Here is a 14,294-nt window from a genome sequence, read left to right as displayed (position 1 = left end):
TTCGTAATATAGTATTACTTTTACTCAAGATCTGAATACTTTTTCCACCACTGGAGTGAACAGTAAGTGATGTCGTACTTTTTAATGGAATCTCTTTCGTGTGACTTATTATCTCAATATTCTTATAAAGATTTAAAAACATGTTCAAACAAATGTGTAATAAGAAGGAGGGCGGGCCTTTGGAGAACACCTATCAAGGTGACTTCGCTCAGAGAGGAGTGGGCCGTGACGTCGAGTCAACCGACACATGTGTACAGCTGTTTATTCGATGTTACTCATTGACCCGCGCAGGCGCACATGGGCTGCCGCCGCGCAGCTGGACGCGCTTCAGAGATTGCCGTAAAGAGGGGACCGTGCTTCATAATAGTTATTTCCGGTCACTTTGAATGCGTTTCACTTCAGTATCTCAATGCCGCAGGGGCCAACGGATTGTAGAATAATGGACGGCTTCAGCAGAGTCGCTTTTCGCAAGAAACAACCAAGTCTGGACACAGTGGAGCCAGAAGAAGCAGGTGAGTTCTTTAAGGAATGCTGGGACACATCTTCCAAAACGAAAACAAAGCGAAACTATCGCTAAACTATTGCAAGAAATTTACCAAACTACCCAGTGCACCTTAATACCATAAAGACATATTTTCTGAACGGATTTTACATATATATATATATATATATATATATATATATATATATATATATATATATATATATATATATATTGTATAAGAGCCCTTATGGAAACGTCCTTGATCACTCCTGTGCACTAAGGGCATGAGTAAACACCTGAAGGAGTATTACAGGCGGTACAGTCTTTAACTGGGCTGCTGGTGACTCAGTGTTATGGCTCTAACAGCTCTTGTATTAGCCATCATGTGTGTGTGAGTCTGGTTGGGAAAGCATGGAGCGGCCACACTGCAACACACCTACAGCATAGCCCTTGTTTACACACCACCTCTGACTGCTCAGCAGGTATGAAGGTTTTCAAAGGCAAGCCCGAGCCTGTTGTGCTGGAGGGCACTTCTTTTTTCCCTAACAGAGCGTCGTAGGAAGTCCCAGAACTCATTCTGCTCAGGATGCAACTCTCCAGAGCGTGCAAAGATACATTCTCTCACAGGTCCCTGTGCAGTTCTGTGTCTCAGTTTTGAAAAAGCCTGATCAAGAAACAAGCCCTGGGATCTGTATCCCTGCAGGCTTCCAGATGGATCTTTACGCAGCTGTAACTGAAGCCCAGGCTTTAGTCTGACCCTAACCCTAACCCAGCTAAGCAGTATAAAATACTCTGAACACTGGCATCCAAATACAAGTCAGCACTCCTGCTGTGGCATGACCAGCTGAGACAAGAGGGCGCTTCGTCTTATCTTGCAATACTGCGGACTGCTTGTGTGAACATGCAGCTGAGGACTCTGCATTATACTGACAGTTGGATGTGAACTTTGCCCTGTGGTTGATAGTGTTGACATCAGATAATGAGCTGTATGACAGGAAGTGGGGTAAAAACTGGAATATTCCCAGAGATATAATTTGTCATTGGCTCACTGTGTGTAAGAAATACTGGAGTCTGCTTTGTGAAGTTTATATAGATTGCGTTCGTCATCATTTACCCCCAGTATTGCACAATGGTACTGGTTTTGGTAATATACCTCTAATGCTTTATTACGCATTGGTCATTAAGAAAGTATGCCGTGCTAAACTGTGCAATATTGGTGTCATTAGATTTGTGTTTTCTATCATAAATATAAGGATTCTAGCTTCCTCACAGCTTTCCTCTGAACATCTCATTGTTTTTGCTCCCCAGTCTAACTGGCATCGTCCACTGTTTCATTACTGAGTTACCGTAAACATATCTGTTGTGATGTTTTTGTAGAAATCTAACTAACCTTGACATGAACCTCCGTTGATTCAATAAAGTCAAAGCACTGACTAAAACAAATAAGCATAAGGACATTTCCTCGGCCACAGTTAAATAGTCATTTATTCCATTTCACTTGGTTCAATGCCAACTTTAATGATGGCTGATCCCGCATGTCTGTCTTGGACCACGACTAATGATCTAGCCTGCTCTGTTATTTTGACTTCATACGTCTGCATCTGATTTACAAGATTCACCGGAGTAGTGAAAAATATGATAGGCCGTCCTTTTCGTGCTGAACATTTTATTTTTGATTTATTCTTCCTGGACAAATAGTTAGGAAATAGCAAGTCAATAAGTCCTTTGTCCGTTTAGCCGAGTCATCCTTGAACGTAAGCTGCAATACATCATTACCCTGTCAGTGCAATGTAAATCTCAACACTCGTTAAATATCATCACACACTTCAAAGAGGTCGATTTGTTTCTGTCTCTCACACTTGTAGGAGGCCGAGTTTGCTTCAGTATCCATCCTATTATTACTGGACTGGAATTTAATTTGTGTTTATAGCGCAAACAGCTCGGGGGCATGTCGTTTTGAACTGGTGTTATTGTGAGGACAGCTGTATCAGTCTCCAACAAGGGCCCTGTTTGTTTTCGGTCTGCTAAGACAAAGGCAGTGGGACTGAATGTATCAGATGCTGTGTGGCCCGCTAGCCTACTGCTTCTGCTATTGTTTTGCTGCACTATTGCCCATTCATCCTGAGCTGAACCCTTTCACTGTCCTCTACATGGCTTTAACTCACTTGAGTTAATAGTAGTCCCCCTGTGCAGCCCAGTTCATGATGGCTTCAAGATGATTTATTTTGATACGCCGTGCATTGCTGTACCACATCGATATACACAGTACCCACCGATAACAGCTCCAGGGTATAGAGACGCTCTGCTTCATGAGTGATCAGGCCCGCCAACAGAAATGTCTTGGCCCCTGAAAAGGTCAAGTTAATGGGCGCTCCCCAAATCTGCTTTCATCACATCAACACATGCACATGCTCTCGCTCCTATAAACTGTTTGCTCCATCTGTCGGTCTAAAAACAACCGGACCTGTACAGAACAGAATGAAGTAATCAATCAAACATGTATTTCATTTTATATATCATCTTGAGATTAGTAAATAATAACATTAAATTAGAAATTGCAGAAAATATATAAGAAAGTAATCCGATAAACACTGAGCTTTGGATCTCGTGCCTGGTAATTAGTCTAGTCCTCACAATATTATGTAATAGCTTTGGCTATACGATGTAATCATAAGCTTTTAGGCCGTGGTCGCATAGCACTCGTAATGGGTTGATGGGTTAAATGCAGAGACCAAATTTCATGTATGGATGTAAAAATATGTAATATGTAATATGACGAACGCAATACATTTTTTTTGTAAAAAAGAAAATTGTTAGATTTTGTTTAAAATTCAAATGTGGTTATCAAGAATGATTTCATTAAAGCGGAACTAGTCGATATTCTTTGTTAACAATTTACAAAAATGACTTTCATTTAATAGGAATGTTATCTTTGAATTACGAGCTTTAATTCAATAATGCATTCAAGTTATTGTGATTTGTGCCTCTGGAATTACATTTTTGTACGAATGTATTTCTCTTCATCACTTGAACCTCATGACTTTATGACATAAGTGAAACTACTTTATTGTTGTCATATGTGCCAACTGTGATTATTGCGAGCATTTCTTTACTTGAGGTGTACAGAGCAACAACAACAAAACGTCAACTCCTCAAGTGGATATTGATCTGTGTTCATCCATAACTTCTTATTATACTAAGGAACAGAATTATTCCTCCTCAGTTAGAGTATTTTCTGAGTGTTTACACTGTGTCTGGAAATGATCTCATGTGGAGGTGGTTGTATTGCTCAGTTGATAAGCACAGTGGGCGTGGCCTGCCCTCAGCAGGAAATGACTAAAAGGTGTGTTTGTTTGTGTGATATCTCTCAGCGGTTGCCCATTCATGCGCTCACAAACGCCAGTATTTGGGATCTTTAGTTTGGGGCTCTCCAGTTCGCAAGTGCTCCAGTAGGTGGAGGTGCAGGCTCAGACATGTTTCACCCATCGACCAGCAGGAGGCCCTTTTGGGCTCAGCGTGTGATGTGGCCCCATGCAGAGTCATGTTCTCCTCTGCAGCAGAGCTTCCATCCACATACACGATATCTTGGCATGATAGTGTGCTGCTGTTGCTCCCAAATCAATAAGAAAACAATTAACGTTCATCAGTTTGTTAGATTGTCTCCATAAAAGAGGTCCTTCCATTTGAAAGCACATTATCATGCTGTTTTAATGATTTCCTTTTGACTCACTAATACATAAAAAAAAACACTAACAATTAGCAAACCAATGATGCCTGCTGGAAAAACAATGAGGTGAAGAGAGGAGACTACCAATGAGCTACTTTTAGACTGTTTCTATAGAAATGTTTACACAATTCGCTCATGAAATCTGTAATTTACTGGAAATATTTCGTTTTTATTTTGCCACCAAAACCTTATGACCTGTAAAACAAGATGAAAAGTCAGTAGGAGCCTCAAAATCTGCTGTGTTTCAGCCAGGACACACTGTTCCTCTATCCATGCACCAGCAGGGCTTCCTGACCTGCGAGTGTCCTTTCCCCCTCCTGATGGGCATTGTTAGCCCGTGAGGCTCTTTCAACAAAGCTACTGTACCAAACCAGCGCAGTCCTCAGCTCACATACAGTACCTCACCAGCTCTGAGAATTCACACCTGCTAGGCACGAAGGGACCAAGAGGCGCCGTGAGGAAGTAACTTTACGGAGAGGAAGATGTGGGCCAACGTGTGACCCAACCTTTTTTTTTCTTCACCTTTGCGAAATTACGGACATCCCATCTTCAAGATGACGGTGTTGGTGGTTGGATGACTTGTCTTCCCCTTTAGCGCTGTCTGTCTACTCCTCAGCAGTAGTGTAGTAGGTCTCAGCATAGCGTCCTGTCAAGAGGTGTCCTCTGCCTTTTGGTTCACGGGGGGAAGTAGAGGAAGGAAGAGGAGGAAATGCTAAACAGAGGTTTTATTTTAGGCCACCTCTTTTTTGTAGGATGTGTTAGGAGAGGACCAAGGGTTGGTATTTCCTTTTTCAAAATAAAACACAGTGAGCTGACTATGAAACGACGGAGCAAGTACTGGTTTTGGAGGCGGAAAGGTAAAAACGCGAAGAAGTGTCTGCTCTGCTGTTATGGTAAGACATTTAAGACTAAAATCAAGGAGGATTTAATGTTAAATTATGAAAATAGTTATTGAAAAAGTTATTTTGTTCTGCCCAACCTTTCACAAACATCACCTGTGAGTCATCTTTCATCATCGCCATGAAGCGTTCCTTGACTTGCTTATAGTCCCTGCGGCTCTGTTATTCTTGTTTAACTGGCATTTTAATAATGTCTATTTTCCACCAGCGAGCGGGATCCATTTTCTAATCTCATCATCTGGCTGCTTTCCCTCACAGACCATTTATTTCACACTCGGCTGATGTGTTGCTGTTCCAAATTATTATTATTGTTGTTAATGATCTGAAACGGTCCCCTCCCCTCTGCAGTATAGGTTTGTAATGATTATTTAAGTAGGTTAGCAGTCAGCGGTTTACCAACGTGAGGGTTTGGTAAATGCATTTGTTTCAGTATTACTAGTCAGATAGAGTGAACATACTTGGAGTGAGCGTGTTGATTCACTGATTGGTCTCCATGTGGACCTGCCTGCTGCATTTAAATCCACTATGCTGAAAAAAAAGAAGAAGAAAGTTTTGTTCTCAGAGGCCTGGGAACCGTTTCCCCCTCTAAGACCCTCTTCTAACCACTCTGGCCTTTTGGCAACGTCCCTGATGTCCCATTACCCAACCGCGTTTGTGTTGTGTGTGTCTATAAGCAGCGTAGGGATGTGTGAGTATGTGTCTGTTGTAACATTGCAACCCCTCAACAGTGCACCTTTCTTATGGTGGCGTGCATTGCTGGTGGGCTGTGGTGCGTCACCCTTATTTAATAGCAGACGAGAGGAAACACTCTGCTTTCATTTTCAGGGGCAGGAAGGAAAAGGCTGGGAACACCAGCAGGCCCGAGTCCTTTCACCACGCTCATTGTTTCATTGTGGGAGAGGGTGTCACAAATACCAGTAACACACAACTTGTATATCATATGTTTGGATTAGCTTTTTTTCTATTTGTATTTTATCCTTCAAAGCGTAGTTCCAGCACTTCTGGGAAATGGTCAAGAGTGTGTGGTGGTCTTGCACGTAATGACTGAATTTCCAGTATGGTGGTGGGGGATTCTATCTTTATTTAAATTATTTCCGATATTGAGTGAGTAAGGGTTTCACTATTTCAGTTTGAATTGCTTATCCCCAAATTCCGTACAATACGAACATGTTCATACGTCGGACCCACCCCAGTGGTCTGTCACTACTATCATGTAAAAACCTCCTGTGGATCTATCAAAAGGGTATTTTGCTCACCAGACAATAAACCTTTTCCATTTCCTGAGCTTTCCTCTTGCAAAAAAATATCTTAATACAAGACCAGACGAGAGAAATACTCCACTAAGCACACAAACTTGTCTCAAGTATTGGTGTCATTCAACATTTCATCAACATAAAAATCTTTTACAATAAAAACAAAAGTAGTATTGAAAAACAGTTCGACAGCATACTTGACTGTTTTACAACTTTTTGAAACATGCCTCAAGCTTTTTTTTTTTATTTTTTTGATGTCACTTCTGAATTATCAACTCGGAACATACAATATCTATGAATCAAATATGGAGAAAGTTGTTGAAGGCATTGATGCACCCAATGGGTTAAACCTTTTTACTTTCTGGTTGATCTTATTATGGTTACTTGGCATTATTTCCAACTAGACAGAACCGGTATTGGGATGGCTGAGTCTGGAGGCAAAACAAGAAAGCTAGGTAGTCAGGTGATGATGATGAGGATGATGATGAGGATGATGTACTAAATTTAGTAATATTGTTTGTTTACACTTTGCAAGTCTCGTTGGTTGTCAGCCTCTTCGACAGGAGGTGCCTCTAGGAAGTATTTTTCTTTTTTACCTCCATCATATTTTCTACAGTTGCTTTTTTTTTTCTTCCCCTCAAGATTTTCTCTCTCTCTCTCTCGCTCTCTCTCTCTCTCTCTCTCTCTCTCATTGATAAGCATTCCTCCTGGCATGCCTGAGTCCTGACATCCTGCTCAGATTGTTTTACTGACAAGAGATGTGTGCTCACACTCACTAACAGACACTATAAGAAATGTTTTGTAACTACGATACACTTAAAAAATACGCTCAGTCACAAACTATGTTCTCGTTTTCTCTCTCTGAGAATTCTGAATGATGTAAAGGATGTCGAATGAAAAAAAAAGGACTCTTTGGTCAGAAGGCATGACGTGAGCTGTAATTTTGACTGTGGCCACCTGAGGGCTCGCTGTTAACCAGCCTGTCAGCTGATCAAAGGCACCCATGCAGCACCAGAACACTGTGTTTCTAGTTGCCCATCCTACCTATGCTTAAGTGTGATTGTGCAAACGCCCACAACAATCAGCTTTTACAAGATAACTGGATTAACCCCTTATGAAAGCCAATATCAGCACATTACTAGTCTGAATCCCCAGAAGTAGACAGGGGCATTTGCCTCTTGTGCGTTACACTGTATTTATTTTGAAAGGGCATCATCGCTGCATCCTGTGCCCTAGACGATTGTGATTGGTTTAAAGAAAATACCAAGAGCGCCTTAGTGTTTTTTCCACTTTTCCAGAATGATAATTTGGAGATTGATCACTACAAATGCATGGCTTTCTGAAATAAGTTCGAAGCCTTCCAAGTTTCCTGATCAGCCCCGTCTGCTGAAACGTGATTGCCCCGTTAGAGCGTTCAATGATGTAAAGGCGAACGTCCTCAATTCTTTTAGCCAGGATGTGATTTATAAAGTCCGCACAGAATATGATTAATTCAAGCAGGATGAGTTGAAAGGTGAGTGCATGCATGAGGTAGCAATCCTAAATTCATGCAGTGAATTCTTACAGCACTATTTTAGTAATGCACTTTTTTGGCCAAGATAGGTGGATCGATAATAGATGATAATTGCCATAAGCTACATGATTGCAATGGCACTTGACTTGATGAACTGCATCTTACAAGGTCAGCATAAAACAGTATTAAAACTCGGAGGACACTCGGAGGAGTGCAAACCTCCGCCAAGGCCATTTGCATAAGTGAAAAATATTGTATGTCTCCGCCTGTGATTCAGATCTGCTCCAAGCTGTATTTGGTTCTTACTTGGCCCGGGCTACACCCGCCCACCAAGTTTCATGAAAATCAGGCCAGTGCTGGCAGATGTAACTGTGTACATTTCATCATGTGTGTACTGTACACTCATACAGACACACACACACATACACACACGGTCACTGATGCACACCCAAACATGAAAATAATGAAGTACGTATCGCTCTCACTGATCGCTCTCAAGTCTTCAGGGTGGATTATAGCAGGATTTCTTCTGTGTGTTTACTGCGAGGAAAGATGAGACAGATAAGGTGGATAATGAAAGAAACCAAGCATCTCCTGTGCTGAGATGGCAAACTAATTGTTTAATCAATTTGGTGTCTAGATATTTGGTGTCTGGAAATCATTATCCATCTCGCAGTGCGGCTCAGGACCGACTCTGCAGTCAGCATTCATTTTTGGCAGGTTGTTTGTTTTTTTCAGAGGCAGATTGACAGCAAGGATGGCTTAATGTGTGTCTGTGTGCGTGTGCCAGGCTGATTATGGGAACCAATCCAAGGTGGGTTGTTCCTTTGATGACAGATGTGCCCTGTTGTTGCTGTTGTTTTCAGACAATGTACCTTGCTCGCTGTGTCTTTGTAGCTTTTGTTCTTGTATGTGTGTGTCTTTGAACACGTGTGTGTCTGCAGACAATACCAATCATCCATCATTGACCTTTATAATGCGCCGGGACGAGGGCCAGGACTCAAATGCAGTGTGTGCATGCCAAATGTGTGTGTGTGCGTGTGTGTGTGTGTGTGTGTGTGTGTGTGTGTGTGCTGGTGAACATGCACATGTGCACATGCATTGTAAGCGACGTGGGTTTAATTAATGATGTGTGTGTGTGGGAGGCCTGTGGTTCTGTGCTTATAGAGATGTGGTGGGTAATGGCCCAGAGCCACGCTGCTCTCCTCCCCTCTCCTCTCTTATCAGACCAAATAGAGAGGGAGGGAGGGATGAACGAGTAACAGAGTGGTAGGTGGATGTGGTGGTGGATGGGGTGTGTGTGAGGGGGACCGGGGTGGGGGTGGGGGGGGGGGGAATGCCAGCTGCAGTGGTAAGAAGGGAGAAAAAAAGAGTATGGTGGGCAGTGTGTGTGTGTGTGTGTGTGTGTGTGTGTGTGTGTGTGTGTGTGTGTGTGTGTGTGTGTGTGGTAAGTGGGAGGAAGGTGGTGAGGCATAAGGAAGAAAAAGGACAGAAGTAAATATATGCACATATATTATGTTACTTCACGCTTGAAAGTGGCGGAAACTGAAAACAGCCACTTGCAATGCACCGAGATTAGGTTTAAAAGCCAACTTAATCAAATCCTTTAAACTTTATATGAACTGAATTTGTTTCGTTCTACTGACATAGCGAAGAAATATTGGAGAGTTAAAATGTTTTGACAGGTTTGAATATTGCACTCCATTGTGTAGAGCATACAGGGAGAAAGAGTGAATCCAGGAGGAAACTGTTGAAGATTGCACAAAGACAAACTGAGCTGCTTCTGACCTGAAGAGGTAATTATGTGGACTAGTGACTTGAAGCTGCACTCATCAATATTTGTATACTTACCATAGATCAAATGATTTAGTGGAATGTCCAAAGAGTCGCTCGATGAGATGGGGAGATTTGTTGCTTAGTATCTATTACAGAATCAACTCCGTCACATTATGAGAGCCGGTAGGAGTGCAGTACAAACACAAATGATTCAATGTTATGACTACACCCCCATGAAGAAGTATATATTACAGTAATAGTCATACATTTACTGCACTGGTTCCGGTTTAATGTGTTTCTGCTGATTTGCTTGACGATGTGACACCCTCTCCATAAAACCGAAGGAAGTATTTCAGAAATTTCACAAGGATCCCAGTAAAAATAGGTTTGGTCCATGTATAATAAATACCCACTGCCCAGAACAGCTCTAATTAGATCCATTGTCTGAAGATAGTCAAATCTCCTGACACCCTGATAGAGGATGGGGGATTTGCCTGAGTGTCCCAACTATTCAATGATTGTAGGAGTTGATTAAACAATTAAATAGTAATCTAATCCCTCTTAAATTGTAGCTTGATTTGATAAACACAAGTTTAAATGATAGTGAAAATGTATAATTAGATTATACTTCCAACAGCTTAACAAGCCTGAGTCGTTCCATCTAATGCGTATGAGTTCAGAGCGCTGATAAGTGAGAGATAAATCCTTCCTCTCTGCGAGCGGCACGTCCACACCGCCAGAGCTATGAGGACGTCTACACGTCGGCATGTGAGACCTTCAGGGTCACCCAAGTGTGAAGAGGAGAATTTGAATCTGGCGGAAGTACAGAACTTGACAGGTGTGTTTCATTCCTTTTGAAGTCTAACTGGACACCGAATGGAGTTTGAATGAGGAAGAGCTTGTGCATGTGCGTAGCTGATGTTCACAGCGTGCGACAACACATTGATCTGTGGTTGCAAAGCAGCAATGAAGGGCTTATCGACGACGCCGTGCAGCGTGTGTGCATTTGCTGTTTGATTGCATTTCTCTCATACCAGGCGGTGTGTAGTTATGAGTTATTGCCTGTTTCTGCATTCATTTGTCCGCCTCCTCTTGTGTGTGCAGTGCACAAACTCGTTAAAATATGATCCATGGATTTGTGGGCCGTCTGCGTGACTGTAATGCCTGTGTGTCTATATGTCTGGGCACTCGCGTCAAATTGCATACTGCATGGAGAATACTTAAGCAGGTCCATTACTCACGGTCTGAAAACCAATACGTCAGTCACCATGGGAACAATATGCCATCCTGCAGATAGTGATCAATGAATGTGTTGCCTCATAAGAGGTATGATCTGTTCACATAATATTAAAATGTTCAACACACCCCAGATGCCGGACGTTCTTCTAGAAGCTATTATCTCGCAAAGTAGTGCTCAACTATTTCCATTAACAAAAAAAGCCAGAGGTGATGCTGTAATTGCATTGAGTATCATTTCTGTGCATATTATTTTGAGATTATAGCAAGATATTTGTTCCCAAATTACCCAAATGAGGCTTAACATTGCTGAATTATTTGCTCTCTCAGCTCCTCTGCAAAAGGTTTTTCACAGAATTAGCACCAATTAGGTTGAAAAGCTGACAGGGGCAGTACAGTAGGATACAAGTAACACTAACTATGTGAAAGGGTTTCTTTTAATATCCCCACTTGTCACTTTTGGTTAAAGGTATGATATGTAGTCACATTGTCAGGCGGCATACCCTGCTTATTAGCTGGGATCACAGCAAAAATAATAAGAAAAGATAAAAATACTGGCACAGGCAGCGTTTCTGCAGATACAGACTTGATGGAGGATTGAGAGGGGTTATTTTTGCATCAGTCTATACATTGTTTTTTAGGGTTGTTGTTTCATATTATACATTTAAGAAACTGCTTTTCTAGTTCAAGCCTTAGATGCAGCTTGTTAGATCATTGCTGTCCTCCAGTTCTAATCTTTTGTTTGTTTAACTCTTGAACCTCCTCTGATTCTTGTTTGAAACCTTCCTCTTTGGAGTTAAAGTCAGTGATGTGGTGCTGTGCACAGGTTTCAAAGTGAGTTTCTCCTCATGCCTTTTGCAACTCTCCTGTTGCTAATTAATGGCAGACCTTTAACTGTGGCAGTACAGTCTGTGGGCTCTAATGAGCTCTGAGCATGTAGCCTCTAGGCTCAAACAGCAAGCGTTCTCGTGTGAGGGTGTCTGTGTGTGTCTGCATGGCTGCAGGCTGTCTGATCTTAGAGCAGCAGTACTGACCTGTCTGTGTTAATGGCTCTGCAGGAAATGAACAGAAAGAGACTGAGAATGCAGTTATTTCTGTAGCACTTGATATCCTGCATGTGGTTTACACTCGCTCACAGTCCGCAGAGACACAACGCTGCTGATGGTGATGTCTGGAAACAGTCATTGACTCTCTGGGCCTTCCGGTCACTAATTACTGTGTTGTGTAACGAGGCCTGCACAGAGGTGTGTGTGTGTGTGCGTGTCTGTGTGTGTGTGAGAATATGTGCGTATGTATGTCGGCTGTGACCAGGTCATTTCACGTAACTGCTAAATGGATTTCATTTTAATAGGCATCCATATCCGGTTAACAATGCAGGGTGCGTTGGGTCATTATACAGAGACTCACCAGCACCATGCTGAATTTCCAGCTCCTGTAAAACATTAGAAATTGGGAAGTGAGATGAAGATCGGTAAAGAAGAGGTGGTTCATAAATGGAGGATTAAGGTGAAAATATAGATGTGATGTCAGAGAGGGGATGAGAAAAAGGTCAGGACTGTGATGACTGCCAGGCTGAATTAGAAAAGTGATGGACAGCGTGAAGCTCCTTGATATAAAGATTTTCTCAGGCGGGTGCCCGAGGTGTAACTGTGCATCACATTCAATGTTTCTTCGCACAACCTGTGAAAGCAACACTTCTCTCTCTGCGAGCCACTGTAACACTTATCGGGGCCCGCGGGTCTTTTTCACAGTTTATCAATTTGAGAACAACGGAGTGCTCTTTCTCACCGTGTCAACACTTCAGCACTGCAGCCAACCACAACAGAGATCTGTCTGCTCGGCAGTGCGATGGATTCTGCTGATGAGCGCAGTGGAGGGAGAAGACGCGAAAAGAATCTTGCGCAGTCCCAAAGATATTCTCACGTGAAATTCATTTTGGTATTTTATTAATCTTGCACCTCAGCTGGAGGGTTGGTGACATTATCTGACTGTTTGGGTTCATGAAATCAACTCAAAACTCAAAATATGGAAGGACAAAAAAAAAAAGATGCATTGTCATCAGGCACAACAAAATAGATTGTTCCTCAATTGAAGAGACTTGAGAGTCTTTCACAAGAGCTGTACATTTGAGACTTGAACTTGACTTTAAAGCCTTCAAAACATAGATGTGTCGAGTCCTTGGCAATTCACAAGTCTCAGAGTGGTAACAATACCATAGCAACATGCTCACTTGATGGCAATGCTTTGACAATGATCTTTAACTTTATTATAAGTGGTATAATGATGATGTGTTCACCGTCTTACACCGTCATACAATTTCATGGAAACCCATTTAACAGTTCTGAAGACATTTGACTCAAAATAAAACAAAGGTCAACCTCATAGTGGCGCAAAAGAGAAAGTCATCGGACCACCGAGGGTTCATCCTCTGGGAGCCATGAATGTCGGGAACACATTTCATAGCGATCCATTCAACGGTTGCTGAGATATTTGGATTTTCATGTCTGACCGACCAACAGACCGACATTGCCGTCCACAGAGACATTTGTGCTAAAAATAAATCATAAGGTGTCAGACAGGCTGTGCATAGCCTCATGTGTTGAATATTTAAATGTTTGACCCATGGATTGAATTCAATAGTTTGAGCTTTGTATAAATACAAATATTTACACAGCTTTGAAAGCAAAATGTTCATTTGAATGGTCAGTTTTCACAGTTTTGGCCTAGCTTGGACTTGTGGCTTGACTCGGACTAATTGTCTCAATTGACTTGGGAATTGTCTTCTCTAGACATAAATATGTATCCATGTGTATGCAACCACTGTGTGCAACCACTGTTTTGGTTGTCATGGGACTTCACTACCACTTCTCCGACTACCTCCAACCTGCTCTGTGCTACTCCGTGTGAACCTGGAAGAAGAGAGTTCAAAGCACATCATCGCACAAGCCAAGTGTGAAGGGGACAAATGAGAACTGAGATTCTATAACGCTTTACTTCAGGCCTCTACTTTATAACACACACACACACGTCAATTCTTCATCATCTCTCTCTCTAGATGCCTTGTCTTTTTTCTGTGTCACCCCCCTCCCCACTCTTCCTGGAGGGGGTTGTTTTTATGTCCCGCTCAGCACCTATATCTGCTATAGCCAGCAGCAGCAGCAGCAGCAGCAGGGACAGCAGATGAGTACGGCCATTGGCTTCTTCCCCTCTCACTGGCCCTCCCCTCGCCCAACACAATGGGACTGATTGTCCATGCGACACACACTCACACACAGAGGGGGCTTTACTCTGGGGCTGAGTGTCGCTCCCCCGCCATATGCCCCATCTCCGCTGGAATGTGATTATCTTCACTCGCCATAAAGAGGAATGAGGAAAAGGGTGAAAGGATAGACGGATAGCATCTGAG

The 14,294-nt window shown here is 42.4% G+C and overlaps 1 protein-coding gene across 1 annotated transcript in view; it reads left to right on the top strand.

Moving 5' to 3' along the window:
* Positions 1-439: 439 nt before the first annotated feature.
* Positions 440-14,294, top strand: part of fgd4a (FYVE, RhoGEF and PH domain containing 4a) — a gene marked incomplete at its 5' end in the record, with an annotated part of 47,777 nt that continues 33,922 nt past the window's right edge. The window contains one exon of the mRNA XM_079223746.1: positions 440-512. Coding sequence (XP_079079872.1) covers positions 440-512 — 73 coding nt within the window. The remainder of the gene's footprint in view (positions 513-14,294) is intronic.

Source organism: Taurulus bubalis (genome assembly GCF_910589615.1).
Source record: "Taurulus bubalis genome assembly, chromosome: 9".
NCBI classification, from domain to species: domain Eukaryota; kingdom Metazoa; phylum Chordata; class Actinopteri; order Perciformes; family Cottidae; genus Taurulus; species Taurulus bubalis.
This window is presented reverse-complemented; position numbering and strand designations above follow the sequence as displayed.